This window comes from Aotus nancymaae, unplaced genomic scaffold, assembly GCF_030222135.1.
Source record: "Aotus nancymaae isolate 86718 unplaced genomic scaffold, 86718_ANA_hifiasm-v0.15.2.pri h1tg000018l, whole genome shotgun sequence".
Lineage (NCBI taxonomy): Eukaryota > Metazoa > Chordata > Mammalia > Primates > Aotidae > Aotus > Aotus nancymaae.
The window spans coordinates 21,551,270-21,566,610 of record NW_026988430.1 but is presented as its reverse complement, the minus strand read 5'-3'; the positions used below and the strand labels follow the sequence as shown (position 1 = coordinate 21,566,610).

The window sequence follows — 15,341 nt, the reverse complement described above, 5'->3', positions numbered from 1 at the left end:
GTGTGTATATATATATATATATATATATATATATATATATTTTTTTTTTTTTTTTTTTTTTTGAGACAGAGTTTCACTCCTGTCGCCCAGGCTGGAGTCAATGGTGAGCTCTTGGCTCACTGCATCCTCCGCCTCCTGGGTTCAAGTAATTCTCCTCCCTTACTCTCCCGAGTAGCTGCAATTACAGGCGCCTGCCACTGTGCCTGGCTAATTTTTGTTTTTTGTTTTTTACTAGAGACGGGGTTTCACCATATGTTGGCCAGGCTGGTCTCCAACCCCTGACCTCAGGTGATCTGCCCACCTCGGCCTCCCAAAGTGCTGAGATTATAGGTTTGAGCCACTGTGCCAGCCCAAGATTTTTTTAAAGAGATGGCAGTCGCCGGGTGCGGTGGCTCATGCCTGTAATCCCAGCACTTTGGGAGGCAGAGGCGGGTGGATCACGAGGTCAAGAGATCGAGACCATCCTGGTCAACATGGTGAAACTCCGTCTCTACTAAAAATACAAAAAATTAGCTGGGCACAGTGGCGCGTGCCTGTAATCCCGCTACTCAGGAGGCTGAGGCAGGAGAATTGCCTGAACCCAGGAGGTGGAGGTTGCGGTGAGCCGAGATCATGCCATTGCACTCCAGCCTGGGTAACAAGAGCGAAACTCCGTCTCAAAAAAAAAAGAGAGATGGCAGTCTCCCTATGTTGCCCAGGCTGGAGTGCAGTGGCTATTCACAAGCACAGTCGTGGAGCACTACAGCCTCAAACTCCTGGCTTTAAGCGACCCTCCTGCCTCAGACTCTTGAGTAGCTGGGACTACAGGTGTACACCACCACACCCAACTCTCTGAAATCCTTATACAAAAGGTAATATTCTAGTCAGAGAATATTATAAAACAATTAGAAAATATCAACATAGTAAATTCAGACTTGCTATTTTTCCCAAGATGAAATGTTATTTATAATATCATCCCATCAAACATTTTTGGTATTTAACATTCAGAAAAGTGGAGTTAAGACAAAAACATGTACCTACAATAACAATCCAAAGTATTATTAGCTACTATACAAGACTGCAGAGAATACTGTTGCTCTCCACACGCTTACACTGTAATATCTAAATGAATGAGGCAGAATTTTACAAATAAAACTTGAAAAATCTTCCATTGTGGGAAAAAATGTTCCTCAGATTAAGTACTGAAATTAATTAAAAGATTATTTCTAAAACAGAAAATGAAGACATGCTTACAGACTAAAGCTAACTGCTATAATAGCAACAATTCCATATGTATGCTAGCTTAGGCAGTGCCACATCAAACCTATTTTTAGCATTTAAGAAGCTATAGAAAAATGATATCCCATTTGCTGGTAGAGAATCTGAGGCACAAAGAAGTTAAATGGCTTGTGTTAAAATCATAAAACTGGTAAAGGCAATGCTGACTTCAAAACCTAAATACCCTATCAACCAATTTAAAAAATGGGCAAAAAAATTCAACAGGCATTTCTCCAAAAATGATACACAAATAGCCAATAAACACATGATAACATGCTCAACACATCACTAATCATTAGGGAAATGTAAACCAAAAACACAAGATACTACCTCACACCCATAAAAATAGCTTAAAACAAACAGGAAATAACAAGTGTTGGTAAGAATGCGGAGAAACTGGCACTCCTCTGCATTGCCTTTGGAACGTAACATAGTGTAGCCACTGTGGAAAGCAGTATGGAAATTGCTCCAAAAAGTATACTTAGAATTACCATATGATCCAGCAAATCCACTTCTGGGTACGCACCCAAAGGAACTTAAAGCAGGGACTAGATGAGAGATTCATAGACCAATGTTTATAGCAGCATTATCCACAATAGCCAAAAGGTGAAAACAACCCAAATATCCATTTACAAATTAATACAAAAACAAAATGTGGTATATACATACAATGGAATATTATTCAGCCTTAAAAATAAGGAAAATTCTGTCACATGCTACATGAATGAACCTTGAAGATTTTATACTAAGTGAAATAACCCAGACAAAAAAAAAGGACAAATACTATGATTCCACTTATATGAGGTACCTAGAACATTCTGTCAAGTTTCTAGACAAACAAAGTAGAATGGTGGTTACAAGGAGCTGAAGGAAAGAAGAACTGAAGAGCTACCACTCTTTTATGAGTAGATTTTCAGTTTGGGATGATGAAAAAGTTCTGCAGATAGATAGTGATGATGGTTAACTATACACTGAAAAATTATTAAGTTTTATGTTATGTACATTTTACCACAATAAAAAGAAACTGTAGTCATCTTTTTTTTTCCCCTTTGAGACAGGGCCTTGTGCTGTCACTCAGGCTGGAGTGCAGTAGTGTGATCACAGTTCACAGCAGCTTCTACCTCCTAAGCTCAAGCAATTTTCTTGCCTCAGCCAACCAAGAAGCTGAGACTATAGGAGTTAGCCACTATGCCCAGCCAATTTTTAAAATTTATTTTCTGAAAAGATGAGGTCTCACTATGTTGTCCAGGCTGGTTTCAAACTCCTGAGCTTAAGCGATCCTCCTGCCTTGGCCTCCCAAAGTGACTCATACAAGCATGAGTCACTGCGCCCAGCCTCCCCCAGCCATCTTAATTCTGAGATTATTTTTATTCCGTGAATTCAAAAGTTTCCAAACTTGTCTTACATTAAGATATTCTAAAAATTCCAAAGCCCAGACTACAGCCCCAGGTTAAGACACAAGCATCAATAATTTTTTCTAAGCTTTCCAGGTGATTCCCACATCCAGACAAGTTTGGAAATCATTAATCTGTATTTCTACAGCCTTCAGAGTAACTGTTGTAAATTCTTAAATTTATAGGTATAAAACCAGCATCAGGTATTATTAACATAGCTCCATGAACAAAAGATCTATATTAAAATCCAGAAGTTAACATCTTACCTGTGAATCCTGTACCTATTTCTGTTGAACATATTACTTAGATTACACAGTAAATAATACTTAGAAAGCAACAACATTATTCTGGTTTACCACTTCAAGTGTTCTGCAAATGCTGCTTTTTATTGTCATTTTTAAGTATTAGGTTTTAACTATTTCCTATAACTTAAAAAAAATATATGTGTAGGAGATACATAGGTCTACAGGGTCCATAATCTATCTCATACTTTTCATGCCTAAAATGCAGCTCCAACACTTGATAGCTTTATGAGCTTGGACAGATTTGTAAGAGTCTACAATAAGAATCAAAGTAAAAAATTATGGTAAGAAAGGCCAGCCATGGTGGCTTACACCTGTAATCCCAGCACTTTGGGAGACTGAGGCAGGGGGATCACTTGAGGCCAGGAGTTACAGATCAGTCTGGCCAACATGGCTAACAGAGAAACCCCATCTCTACCCAAATTATAAAACTTAAACAGGTGTAGTGGTGCACGCCTATAGTCTCAACTATCTGGGAGGCTGAGGCAGGAGAATCGCTTAAGCCCAGGAGGCAGAGGTTGCAGTGAGTCAAGATCGCACCACCGAACTCTGGCCTAGGAGACCAAGCAAGACCCTGTCTCAAAAAAAAAAAAAAAAAATTATGGTAAGAAAATCTCAACCAGGAAGAAAAATAGATAGAAAAGTCTTTTTTAGTGCTTAATTTTTCTCATAAATGTTCTAGAAAGCATGAAAATGTAGAAAACTGACAGTGCAAATTCTAATGACATCATCACTTAAGATTTCAGAAATGATACCTATTAAGAACAAAACAGCACAGATAGGCTACAGAAAAAAAAATAAAAAGGCATATCAAGTCTGCTGAAGTAACTATACCTAATTTAGCAGATAGTGGGTACTCTGACTGATACAAGGTATGGGATTCCTCTTGCCTTTGAGATTCTAGAGCATACTCACAATTTAGCATACAATTCCAGGAGGGTTCACTGACCACCAGAGAAGGTATCTTTCACCAATAAACACTACCAAGTTCAACAGGGCTTAAAGCCCTAGAACTGTGTTGTAAATACAACAGCCAATACACACATATACCTATTGGTGACTTAAAACGTGGCCAATCAAAATTGAGATATACTTTAAGCACAGTACACACATCTAATTTCAAAGACAGTACAAAATAGTAAACTATTTCATTAATACCTTCTGTATATTTAATTATATGCTGAAATGATATTATTTTGGACATACTGAATTAAAATATATCACAATTAATTTTGCCTATACATTTAGGTTTTTTTTTTTTAACTTTTTAAATGTGCCTAGTAAAAAATTTTAAATTACGTATGTGGCTCACATTATATTTCCTGGACAGTACTACATTAGATGACAGGAAGAGAGGAAATGAGTCCATAAAACCTAATAGCAATAGCTCCTACCTTCTCTAGAAATTAGGCTTTTCAATGATAGCGAGAAACCCAACCAAAGTACATCCTAATGCTACTAATGGTTAACAACATATTTCCAGTGGAGATTTACATCTCATGGTGCTTATTTTTAATCAGTTTTGGAGCTCATGAGATAAAGTAAAAGCCATACATATGGCAGAAAATAAACACAGATTTGTGGGTGAAATTTAAAGCATATTCTTTCATTTACTTCCTTAAAAAAAACTTGGGCCAGGCACAGTGGCTCACACCTGTAATCTCAGAACTTTGGGAGGCCGAGGTGGGCGGATCACCTGAGGTCAGGAGTTTGAGACCAGCCCGACCAACACTGAGAAACCCTGTCTCTATTATAAATACAAAATTGGCCAGGCGTGGTGGTGCATGCCTGTAATCCCAGTTACTCGGGAGGCTGAAGCAGGAGAATCACTTGAACCCAGGAGGTGGAGGTTGTGGTGAGCCAAGATCATGCCATTGCACTCCAATCTGGGCAACAAGAGTGAAACCCTATCTCAGGGAAGAAAAAAAAAAAAACTTGATGAATTTCTTTATTGAAACACCAAAAGTACTGTTTTAATTATAAAGATTCTTGTGTAAATATAAAGATTTTGTGCAACACTACCCAAAACAGTAACTTTTTGCAATGAGGAAAATGTTCTAGATCTACATGGCCCAATAACACAATAGCCATTTACAATAGCCATCCTTTCCTTCCTGTGAACTTTTACTGCTTTATCCCACAAGACCAAATATTTATCACTGTCTGTGGACAAGGTTCTTTACTATTAATTAATTCCAGGGTTCTCATCAACCTGATACAAAAGGTTTCGAACACATTAAACCAAACATTTAATCCTATTTCCTTTATGTTACATCCAGCAAGGATTTATTATATCCTATGTTTATATGTCTATATGTATACACATATATGTAATAGACATACAAGCACATGTATATAACATGTAGTAGTCTGTATTGCCTTTTAAAATTGGAGTTAAAGATATCTACTTTACATAAATATATCAAAAAATATTTAACATATTTTTTCCATAGAAGTCAATTATATATAGTTGAGGGAATGGGGTAAAATTAAAGTATATATTAAAATCAAACATGCTCCTTATTAACATATTTCCCTACTATACAATCTCATCTGCCACTTAACAAAACCTCCTATGTCAACACATACTGTAAGATACTAAACTAGCTAACTAAAAAAAGAATTCTTTACTAGTATCTTTCTATTCTGTATACCCTCCTAGAAGCATTTAAAACTTTTGCTAAATACACAAACTTTACTGCCTACTCAGCTAAATGGCTGTAACAGATTCAACATTACAAAAAGCTTAACCAAATGTTCTTGGCCAGGCGTGGGTGGTGTGCGCCTATAGTCCCAGCTACTCTGGAGGCTGTGGTGGGAGAACTAATAAAGCCCAGAAGTTTGAGACTGCAATGCGTTATGATTGTGCTACTGCAATCCAGCCTGGGCACAGAGCAAGACCCCATCCCAATTTTTTTTTTTTTAAAAAGGGAAGAGGGCATGGTGGCTCACACCTGTAATCCCAGCACTTTGGGAGGCTGAGGCGGGCAGGATCAGGAGGTCAGGAGTTCAAGACCAGCCTGGCCAACATGGTCTCTACTAAAAATATAAAAACTAGCTGGGTATGGTGGCGGGTGCCTGTAATCCCAGCAACTCTGGAGGCTGAGGCAGGAAAATTGCTTGAACCCAGGAGATGGAGGTTGCAGTGAGCCTAGACTATGCCACTGCACTCCAGCCTGGGTGACAGAGCAAGATTCCTTCTCAAAAAAAAAAAGGAAGAAAGTTCTTATTCAAGATAATCTTATTCAAATGCACTCTCAAACATCACAACTTCAGAGTACATTTTATAGAAGAGACCTAAAACCTACGTTAAGTTGATGGCAATTATTACCACCCATTTACATGTGGTCTCACTAGTAAACTGTCACACGATCCAGTCCCCGGCAATGTAGGAAAACACCTAAACTATTCAACAAAACACTGGTCATCATTCTTTTAACCAATTATCTGAAGACTGGTTTGTTCCTGTAGTTATTCTTATACTTGTGGGGTTCTTCACAGGTAACCTTGCTGTGTCCCTAGAATTTGATTTCATTTCCTCTCTTTCAGTCCCTAAAGACTGTTAAACAGACAACTACATGCAGGTCCAGATTATCAGAAAATGAGAATTTTTATTTAAAAAATTTAAAGGAGACTAAAAGATAAAAAGGTAAGGAATATTATTTTCTCCTTTGTTCAGGTCAAATCAGTTTCACAGCATAAATTTTCTTCCTTGACAACTCTTGTTCTTCTTTCAGAATACTTAATGCCAAAAGTGAATTGATCAGTAAACAAAACCAGTCTATATGATACTTTTTCAGAATGGTCTAGAAATGCACTAATTTAAAATCAATCTTTATCTACCTTCCCTGTATCATTCCACTGAATTCAACAGAAAAGAAGTCCCTAATCATAACTAAAAGAGACTTAGCTGCTTGATTTTTCTCCCACTTGCTTTTCCAAAGGAAGAAAAAATGCTAAGAAGGTTCCTGTAAAAAAGAGATTTGAGGAGCAGCATTTATTTTTCCAGAATAAAGTCAGTTTTGTACCACAACTATGCTTCAAGAGTAACTCAAAAGAGCATATACTATTCCTGGTAACACTTCACTAATAAAATACTATCTTAATTTAGTTCCCCTCCTAAATGGGTCAGCCCATGCAAAAACACTAGTGCTCAATTACATGGTTAAATAACAAGCAGAATCTGTTGGATTCATGAAAATCTCCAATTAAAAGTTGTATTTTCAGCCAGATGCACTGGCTCATGCTTGTAATCCTAGCACTTTGCAAGGCCGAAGGAGGACAGCTTGAGCTCAGGAGTTCAAGACCAGCCGAGGCAGCATGATGATATCTTGTCTCTACAAAATATACAAAAATTAGCCAGCCTTGGTAGCATGCACCTGTAGTCCAGCTACTTGGGAGGCTGAGGTGTGAGGATTACTTGAGCCTGGGAGGCTGAAGCTGCAATGAGTCATGGTTGGGTCACTGTACTTCAGCCTGCGTGACAAACTGAGAGACCTATCTCAAAAAAAAAAAACTTATATTTTCAATTTTCTTTCTTTCTTTTTTTTTTTTTTGAGACAGGGTCTTGCTCTGTTGCCCAGGCTGGGCACGATCCTAGCTCACTGCAGCCTCAATCTTCTGGGCTCAAGTGATCCTCCCACCTCAGTCTTCAGAGTAGCTGGGACTACAGGTGTGTGCCACTGTGTCTGGCTTTTTTTTTGCCCCCAAAAAAGAGACAGGGGTCTGCAGCCACAAAAACAATGAGTTGGGCTGGGTGCAGTGGCTCACACCTGTAATCCCAGCACTTCGGAAGGCTGAGACAGGTGAATCATGAGGTCAGGAGTTTGAGACCAGCCTGGCTAACATGGTGAAGCCCCGTCTCTACTAAAAATACAAAAAGTAGCTGGGTGTGGTGGCAGGCACCTGTAATCCCAGCTACTCAGGAGGCTGAGGCAGGAGAATCGAACCAGGAGGTGGAGGTTGCAGTGAGCTGAGATCACACCACTGCACTCCAGCCTGGGCAACAGAACAAGACTCCATCTCAAAAAGAAGAATGAGTTCATGTCCTTTGCAGGGGTATGGATGAAGCTGGAAACCGTCATCCTCAGAAAACTAACACAGGAACAGAAAACCAAACACCACACGTTTTCACTCGTAAGTGGGAGTTGAACAATGAGAACACATGGACACAGGGAGGGGAACATCACAGACTGGGGCCTGAAAGGGAGTAGGGAGCAAGGGGAGGGAGAGCATCAGGACAAATATCTAATGCATACGGGGCTTAAAACCCAGATGATGGGCTGATACATGCAGCAAGCCATCATGGCACATGTATACCTATTAACAAACCTGCACGTTTTCTATGCATGTATGCCAGAGTAAAGTAAAAATAAATCAATAAATAAAATAGGATCATTAAAAAAAAAAGGGAGACTAGGGTCTAGCTATGTTTCCCAGGCTGCTCTCAATCTCCTGGTCTCAAGTGATCCTCTCACCTTGGTCCTATAGTGGTGGATTATAGGCATGAGCACATATTTTCAATTATTAATAGGCTATTGAGATTTTTTCATTAAAAAAAACGCCAGGTGCAGTGGTTCACACCTGTAATCCTAGCACTTTGGGAGGCTGAGCCAGGAGGGTCACTTGAGCTCAGGAGTTAGAGACCAGGCTGGGCAATTAAGTAAGAATCTGTCTCTACAAAAAGTTAAAAATTAACCAGTTGTGGTGGCACATACCTGTAGTCTCAGCTATACAGGAGTGAGCCGTCACTGTGCCACTGCACTCCAGCCTAGGTGACAGAGGCAGACCCTATCTCCCCCAAAAAAGAATTTTCATAAAGAAAAATACTTCCAGGCTGGGCATGGTGGCTCACGCCTAAGGCAGGCAACAAGGTTAGGAGTTCAAGACCAGCCTGGCCAACATGGTGAAACCCTGTCTCTATTAAAAAAAAACAAAAAACAAAAATTAGCTGGGTGTGGTGGCAGGCACCTGTAGTCCCAGAAACTCAGGAGGCTGAGGCAAGAGAATTCCTTGAACCCAGGAGGCAGAGGTTATAGTGAGCCGAGATCACACCACTGCACTCCAGCCTAGATGACAGCAAGACTCTGCCTCAAAAAAAAAAAAAAAAAAAGAAAGAAAAAGAAAAAGAAAAGAAAAAGAAAAATACTTCCGTATCTTGCATGGCTTATTGAACACATTCATTTATCTCCACCCCCATGAAACTGTCTCCATAAAGACAGTAAAGGGCAGGAGGAAGACAAAGAGAATGGTGTAAATGGCAGCAAAAGACAAGAGACAGCCATAAAATTGAGAAGCTAGTGAGCAAAGGCAAAAATTCTAACTGACTTAGATAAGGCAAAGGAGAAGCCAAGATACAAACTGAGTCAAACCACAGAATCCCAGAAAGGCTCAGAAGCTGAAGGTACTGGTGGAGTGGGGAGGTCGTGTGTGTGTGTGTGTGTGTGAGAGAGAATGTGAGTGTGTGTGTGTCTGTTTGAAGGTACTGGGGTGTGTGTGTGTGGGTGTGTATATATCCCTGAAGGTGGATGTATAGGTGTACATGAAAGGAGAAGGGGCTGGGCGCAGTGGCTCACACCTGTAATCCCAGCACTTTGGGAGGCTGAGGTGGGCAGATCACTTGAGGCCAGGAGCTCAAGACCAGCCTAGCCAACATGGCGAAACCCCGTCTCCCTAAAAATACAAAAATTAGCCAGGCGTGGTAACATGTGTCTGTGGTCCCAGCTACTTGGGAGGCTGAGGTATGAGAATTGCCTGAACCCAGGAGGTGGAGGGTACAGTGAGCCAAGATCGCACCACTATACTCCAGCCTGGGTGACAGAGTGAGACTCAAAAAAAAAGAAAATTCAAATATATTACAGATTCTCCACTTTCCTCCAGCTTGGTGAAAAACTTAGAGGTCCACTCTGAAATGATTGAAACAGAGGGACTCAAAACTAGAGATATTCAGATACAGCTGAGGTGATGTATTTAAAAGATCAAGTGAAAATCTAACTACTACATAAGTGAGCCCCACCCCCAAACCTCCTTTGTCCAACAGGTTCACTAACACTGGCAGCCAAACTTACACCCACTAGTCAGAGCACTGAAAGTCTCCTCTGGGAAAACCAACTGAAGTAGGTGACAGGGGCATACAAATAGTGACAGTTGGGTGACAGGCACCCAATATATAAAAATGGTGAAGTCCCCAGACCATTCACTCAAGCAAAGCCTGCAAGATCATAAGCTACTCACATACACAGAACTTCCAGTTAGCATTTTAGTGCCCAGAAGTCTAAGAGGGTTGCTAATCAAAGATTCTACACCCAGTCAAAACTATCAACTATAGGAGTAAAAAAGAAAGAAACTTAAGGGCCTGTGATTCTGTAGTTTGACTCAGAATTCCAACATTCAGGATCTCAAAAGTATTACTATCCTTACATTCTCAGGAAACTACTCTCAGGTTGGGCACCACCGTAACAGTAAATAAGACCAAAAAAATAGAAATGAGATTTAGGAAAAGAGGATCTAACACGGAGGGAAAAGCAAAGGGAATTCCCAAGATGACTGCTGTGAAACAGGACTACAGAACTACTAATCCAAATAGGAAAAGAAGAGTGAAGAATAACAACAGGGATATTAACAAGCGAGGGGACAAAAAGGAAACTAATAAGATTATACAAAGTCCCTGAAGGTAGGGAGGAGCAATTTATACTTCTAGTAGATAGTCTAGGGATGAATTACCAACTGGTACACAGATTAGGAGTCAGCAAACTACAAAAAGTCAGATAGTAAAAATTTCACGCTAAGTATTTTTGGCTTTGCAGGTCAACTGTCTTTATCATAACTATTTAACTCTTCTCTAATGTGGAAGCAGCCAGAAAACAATCCATCAATGAATGAGCATGGCTGTGTTACAAGAAAACTTTATTTACAACAACAGGTGGTAGAGTATAGGCAGGAGTTCACCAACTCCTAATACAGATAATTAAGTGAAACAAAGATAATCATTAACACCTGGGAAAACAAAAAGATGTATAAGAAATGAAATGTGTTTCAATATAATATGGCTCAGTTACAAATGATATTTATATAATTATAAGAGTATAAACAATATTGTTTTTACCAAAACTTAGAACTATATTGGCAAGATAAGGAATGAGAAAGGGAGCTGGGCACGGTGGCTCACACCTGTAATCCCAGCACTTTGGGAGGCTGAGGCGAGTGGATCACTTGAACTCAGGAGTTCGAGACCAGCCTGGCAAACATGGTGAAACCCTATCTCTACTAAAAATACAAAAATTAGCTGGGCGTGATGGTAGGCGCCTGTAATCTCAGCTACTGCGGAGGCTGAGGCAGGAGAATCACTTGAACTCGGGGGGCAGAGGTTGCAGTGAGCTGAGATCACACCATTGCACTCCAACCTGGGCAAGAGAGTAAGATTCTGTCAAAAAAAAAAAAAGAAAGAAAGAAAGAAAAAAGAAAAGGGAAAGAAGGGAGAGGGAAAAGAAGAGTGTGTGCAAGACTGCCAATGTCTAAGTGTTGAGTGGGGGGAAGTAAGACAGCTAACCTCTCAACAGAAAGTCAGTAGAATTCCAATGACAGGCTGTTGTGACCAAAAAAAAAGTCCACTACATTAATCCTAACTGATAATTCAAGAATAAGCATGTTATTTCCTTCAAAAGTTTTAAACAGGTAACTTAAAAGAAACAGTAATTAAAAGGGATTGCTTCTGAGGAGCAAATCTATTAACTGGGACTCAGGATCGCAGCTTTTCATTTTAAATCTTGGTAATCTGTTTGACTTCTTAAAACCATATCAATGTATACGGCTGGCCAGGAGAGGTGTCCCATGCCTGTAATCCCAGCACTCTAGGAGGCCGAGGCAGGCAGACTACCTGAGCTCAGAAGTTCAAGACCAGCCTGGGCAACATAGTGAAACCCTGCCTCTACTAAAATTACACAAAATTAGCCAGGTGTGGTGGCACCCGCTTGTAATCCTAGGTATTCGGGAGGCTGTCAGAAGAACTGCTTGAACCCGGGAGGTGGAGGTTGCAGTAAGCTGCAACTGCACCACTGCACTCCAACCTGGGCAACAGAGTGAGATTCTGTCCCAAATGAATGAATGAATGTATATGGCAGATATTGCTAACTGCCTACCCAGTATCCATTTCCACTTCTTCCGTCTTTGATATCTATCTAATATCTATTCCCCCTTTCTTCTTACTAACATAAACTTCATTTTGTTCAGAGCAGCTGTTTCCAAATAAGACATTTGTTTCTCTTACTATGGCCAAAAATATGTCAGCTAAAGTTTCCAGAAAATAATTTACTTTATGACTCTGGTACCACACCTTCTTATTTCCTCCCTTCCTTTCTCTTCCTGCCTGGAATCCACTGTGAGATCTCGAGGTGCGACACCCAGGAGGACCATGAGGATGTAAAGATGGCACAGCAGAAAACTCTGAGGAACCCTGAATCCTTGATGACATTATTGAACGGATATACCAGCAGTAAACTATCTACCTCCATACTCCTTGCTACTGAGAAAAATCAATCCCTACATAAGCCAAGTAGTTAATGTTTTTCTGTCATCTGCAGCTGAATGCATTCTGAACTTGTACAAATATCTTGTTAAAATAAAGGTTTATGTAAATTTTCAAAGAGAAAAAAAATGAAAGCATCTTTATTTATCCAGGCTTATCTACTCATCTAGTCTACTAAAACTAAAAACTCCAGGTGCACATGAAAAAAGATGCACATATATAACATGAAAGATGGTACCTCAAAATGATTACAATCTCAACCAAATGTTCACTTCATATCCTCTCACATTTTTCAGGAAATTAGTAAGTTCCTTTTAATTGTCTCTTCCCCACATCCCATCCTACTTCCCACTGGTTCATATCTCTCGAAGCCTCACTAACTCAATGACTGCTGGGAACTTAATCTTTGGACAGACTATCTAAATCAGAGAGAGGTATAGTAACCTGAAGCTTTCACTTGCCTGGGAAAAGGAGGTATCTATCAAAAGTTTTCTGCCTCTATCTGCAACTACTCTAATAATTAGTGTCATAAATTTGCATAATTCATCGCTCAAGAAAATTATAAACTCTCCAAGAGTAAATGGTCTTATATGGAAAACACAAGTGTAAATTACTTTAATTAAAAGGAATTGAGAAATTGGGAATGAGAAGGGTTAACTTAATCCAAAACCTAATCACAGATCACTATCTTTAACAGGTATTAATATTACTTAACTTTAACATCAGAGTGCTGTGCATTTATTTCCACAAGTACTAAAAGAAAAAAAAAAAGATACTTCCATGCCTAAGTCTCTGCTTTCATCCCAAATTTTGTCTATCATCCCAAATTAAAATTTAGGCCACTGTATTAAAATACAGCCTATTCCTACTGTAAGAAAATTCTTAAAGTGTGTAAAGGGAAAGGTAAAGTGGTTAAAAAAAAAAAAAAAACCTGAATATATCTAGTACTTTGTCAAAGATAACCTCCTGAATATGTCTGTATGATTTTAGCTTGTTTTATCCCACATTCTCTGTAAAGACACAAAAACAAATCTAAAGAAATATATATCAGAATTTAAGATAGCTTACCTTTTATTTATAGGTTTTTCATCTTTTTCATAAGGCTTTACAAACCACTTGCCAATACGTACAAAATTCCTGTTCATTAAACACCGTTCCAATAGATTGTGAACTGCTTTGAAAAGCAGAGTACGGCATTCATAGGAAAGTCCATTCTCCCACACTCCATCTTCTTCTTCTAAAAGATAAATGAAGGAAACAATAAGTAAAATAGTGGCACTATATCTATTTAGAGCCCAGCAAGAAAGGTTACAGTTTAAACTCTAGATTCATCAACACTAGCTCACCCCAGAATATTAAGCTATAATCACTTCGATATATCTCTAGACATTATCAAGTTTCAAAGTTACTCCACAAGGAATAAAAGGTCTACGTGCCATATATTCTATTAAATTACCTGAAAAGTATTTTTCCACCTTATAAAAAGGTAATGACATCATGAACATACTGAATTGGTTTCTGTATTAATGAAAAGGATACTTGTTTGTATAACCTGGAAAATATTAAACACATTCTATACTTATTATGCCAATTTTTAAGCTGGCTCACTTGTTACTTTGTCCTAATTCCCCCAGTCATTCACTTGCCAAAAAAATTAGCCAGTTAATAATTAAACAGAACTTTTCATGTCCATAAGTATTCTAATCCAAGACTCTACTATAAAACTAAGAGATGAATAAAAAGGAAGCTGTTGGCACAGAGCCTAACAAGCAGTGCACTATCAGCCACCTTAGGTCTCATTTCAACCAAATGATTCCCATGATTATTATTCAGTATAGGATCCTTAACCTGGGGGAGAAATTTAAAAATTTAAAGACTTAAATTGTAAATGGCACTTCTGTCATATAAAATTATAACTATCTTCACTAACTATATAGTTTCAATTTTGCCAGCAAACCTATTAATCACTCCAAGTTAATTTACCAAAAAACCATTAACACAGTCATTTTGAGATAAATCCGGGTATAAGTCAGAAAAAATTTTTTGGATTCTATCCATTTCATATTGGTCACAAAGTGTCCAATAAATCCTGCTACATATAATGATACCACTTCAGCATTTTAACTTTCATTACAAGATTTTAAATTGCTTAGTCCAAATATAATTAACTATCCTTCTAGAGCCTATATACCCTTCATAAACACTTTATAAATATGAGCCATCCATGTTCAATTTTTAAGTAAAAACAGAAGACAAACCTTTCTCAATTTGACACCAAAAATGCATATACTATGCCCATAGAAAAAATAACAGACACAATATGGGCTTTTGAATAAAAGCAGAGACGTGTATTAAGAGTCATACATGGTTTATCCGTGCAACTTATACAACAAATGGGTAAAATAAGCATTAACTAAAAAGCATAATGACAGTGGACTTTAACTGTACTAGAAATTCTGTGCCACTACAAAGGCTAATGTTGATTTTATGTTTTCTCCTAAATGATAGTCAAGTCTTTCAAAGCAACTATTTTTTTTTTTAATAAGCTTTTAAATAAGCTTTATGATGGCTCACGCCTGTAATCCCAGTACTTTGGGAGGCTGAGGCAGGCAGATCACCTGAGGTCAGGAGTTCGAGACCAGTCTCGCCACCATGGTGAAACCTCATTTCCACTACAAATACAGAAACTAGCCAGAAGTGATAGTGCAGCCCTGTAATCCCAGCTACTCGGGAGGCTGAGGTGGGAGAATCACTTGAACCTGGGAGGCAGAGGTTATAGTGAGCCAAGATTGTGCCACTGTACTCCAGCCTGGGACAAAGCGAGACTCAGTCTCAAAAAAAAAAAAAAAAAAAAAAAAAAGGTAA

At 38.9% G+C, this 15,341-nt stretch overlaps 1 protein-coding gene across 2 annotated transcripts in view; it reads right to left on the bottom strand.

The window, feature by feature from the left end:
- The window catches only part of MED13 (mediator complex subunit 13), a 122,301-nt gene that overhangs the window by 95,855 nt on the left and 11,105 nt on the right, over positions 1-15,341 (bottom strand). For both annotated transcript variants that reach the window (XR_010343345.1, XM_012445468.3), the window contains exon 3: positions 13,545-13,713. Coding sequence is in view for 1 of the 2 variants with exons in the window: in XM_012445468.3 (XP_012300891.1) it covers positions 13,545-13,713 (169 nt within the window). In the remaining variant the exon portion in view is untranslated. The remainder of the gene's footprint in view (positions 1-13,544; positions 13,714-15,341) is intronic.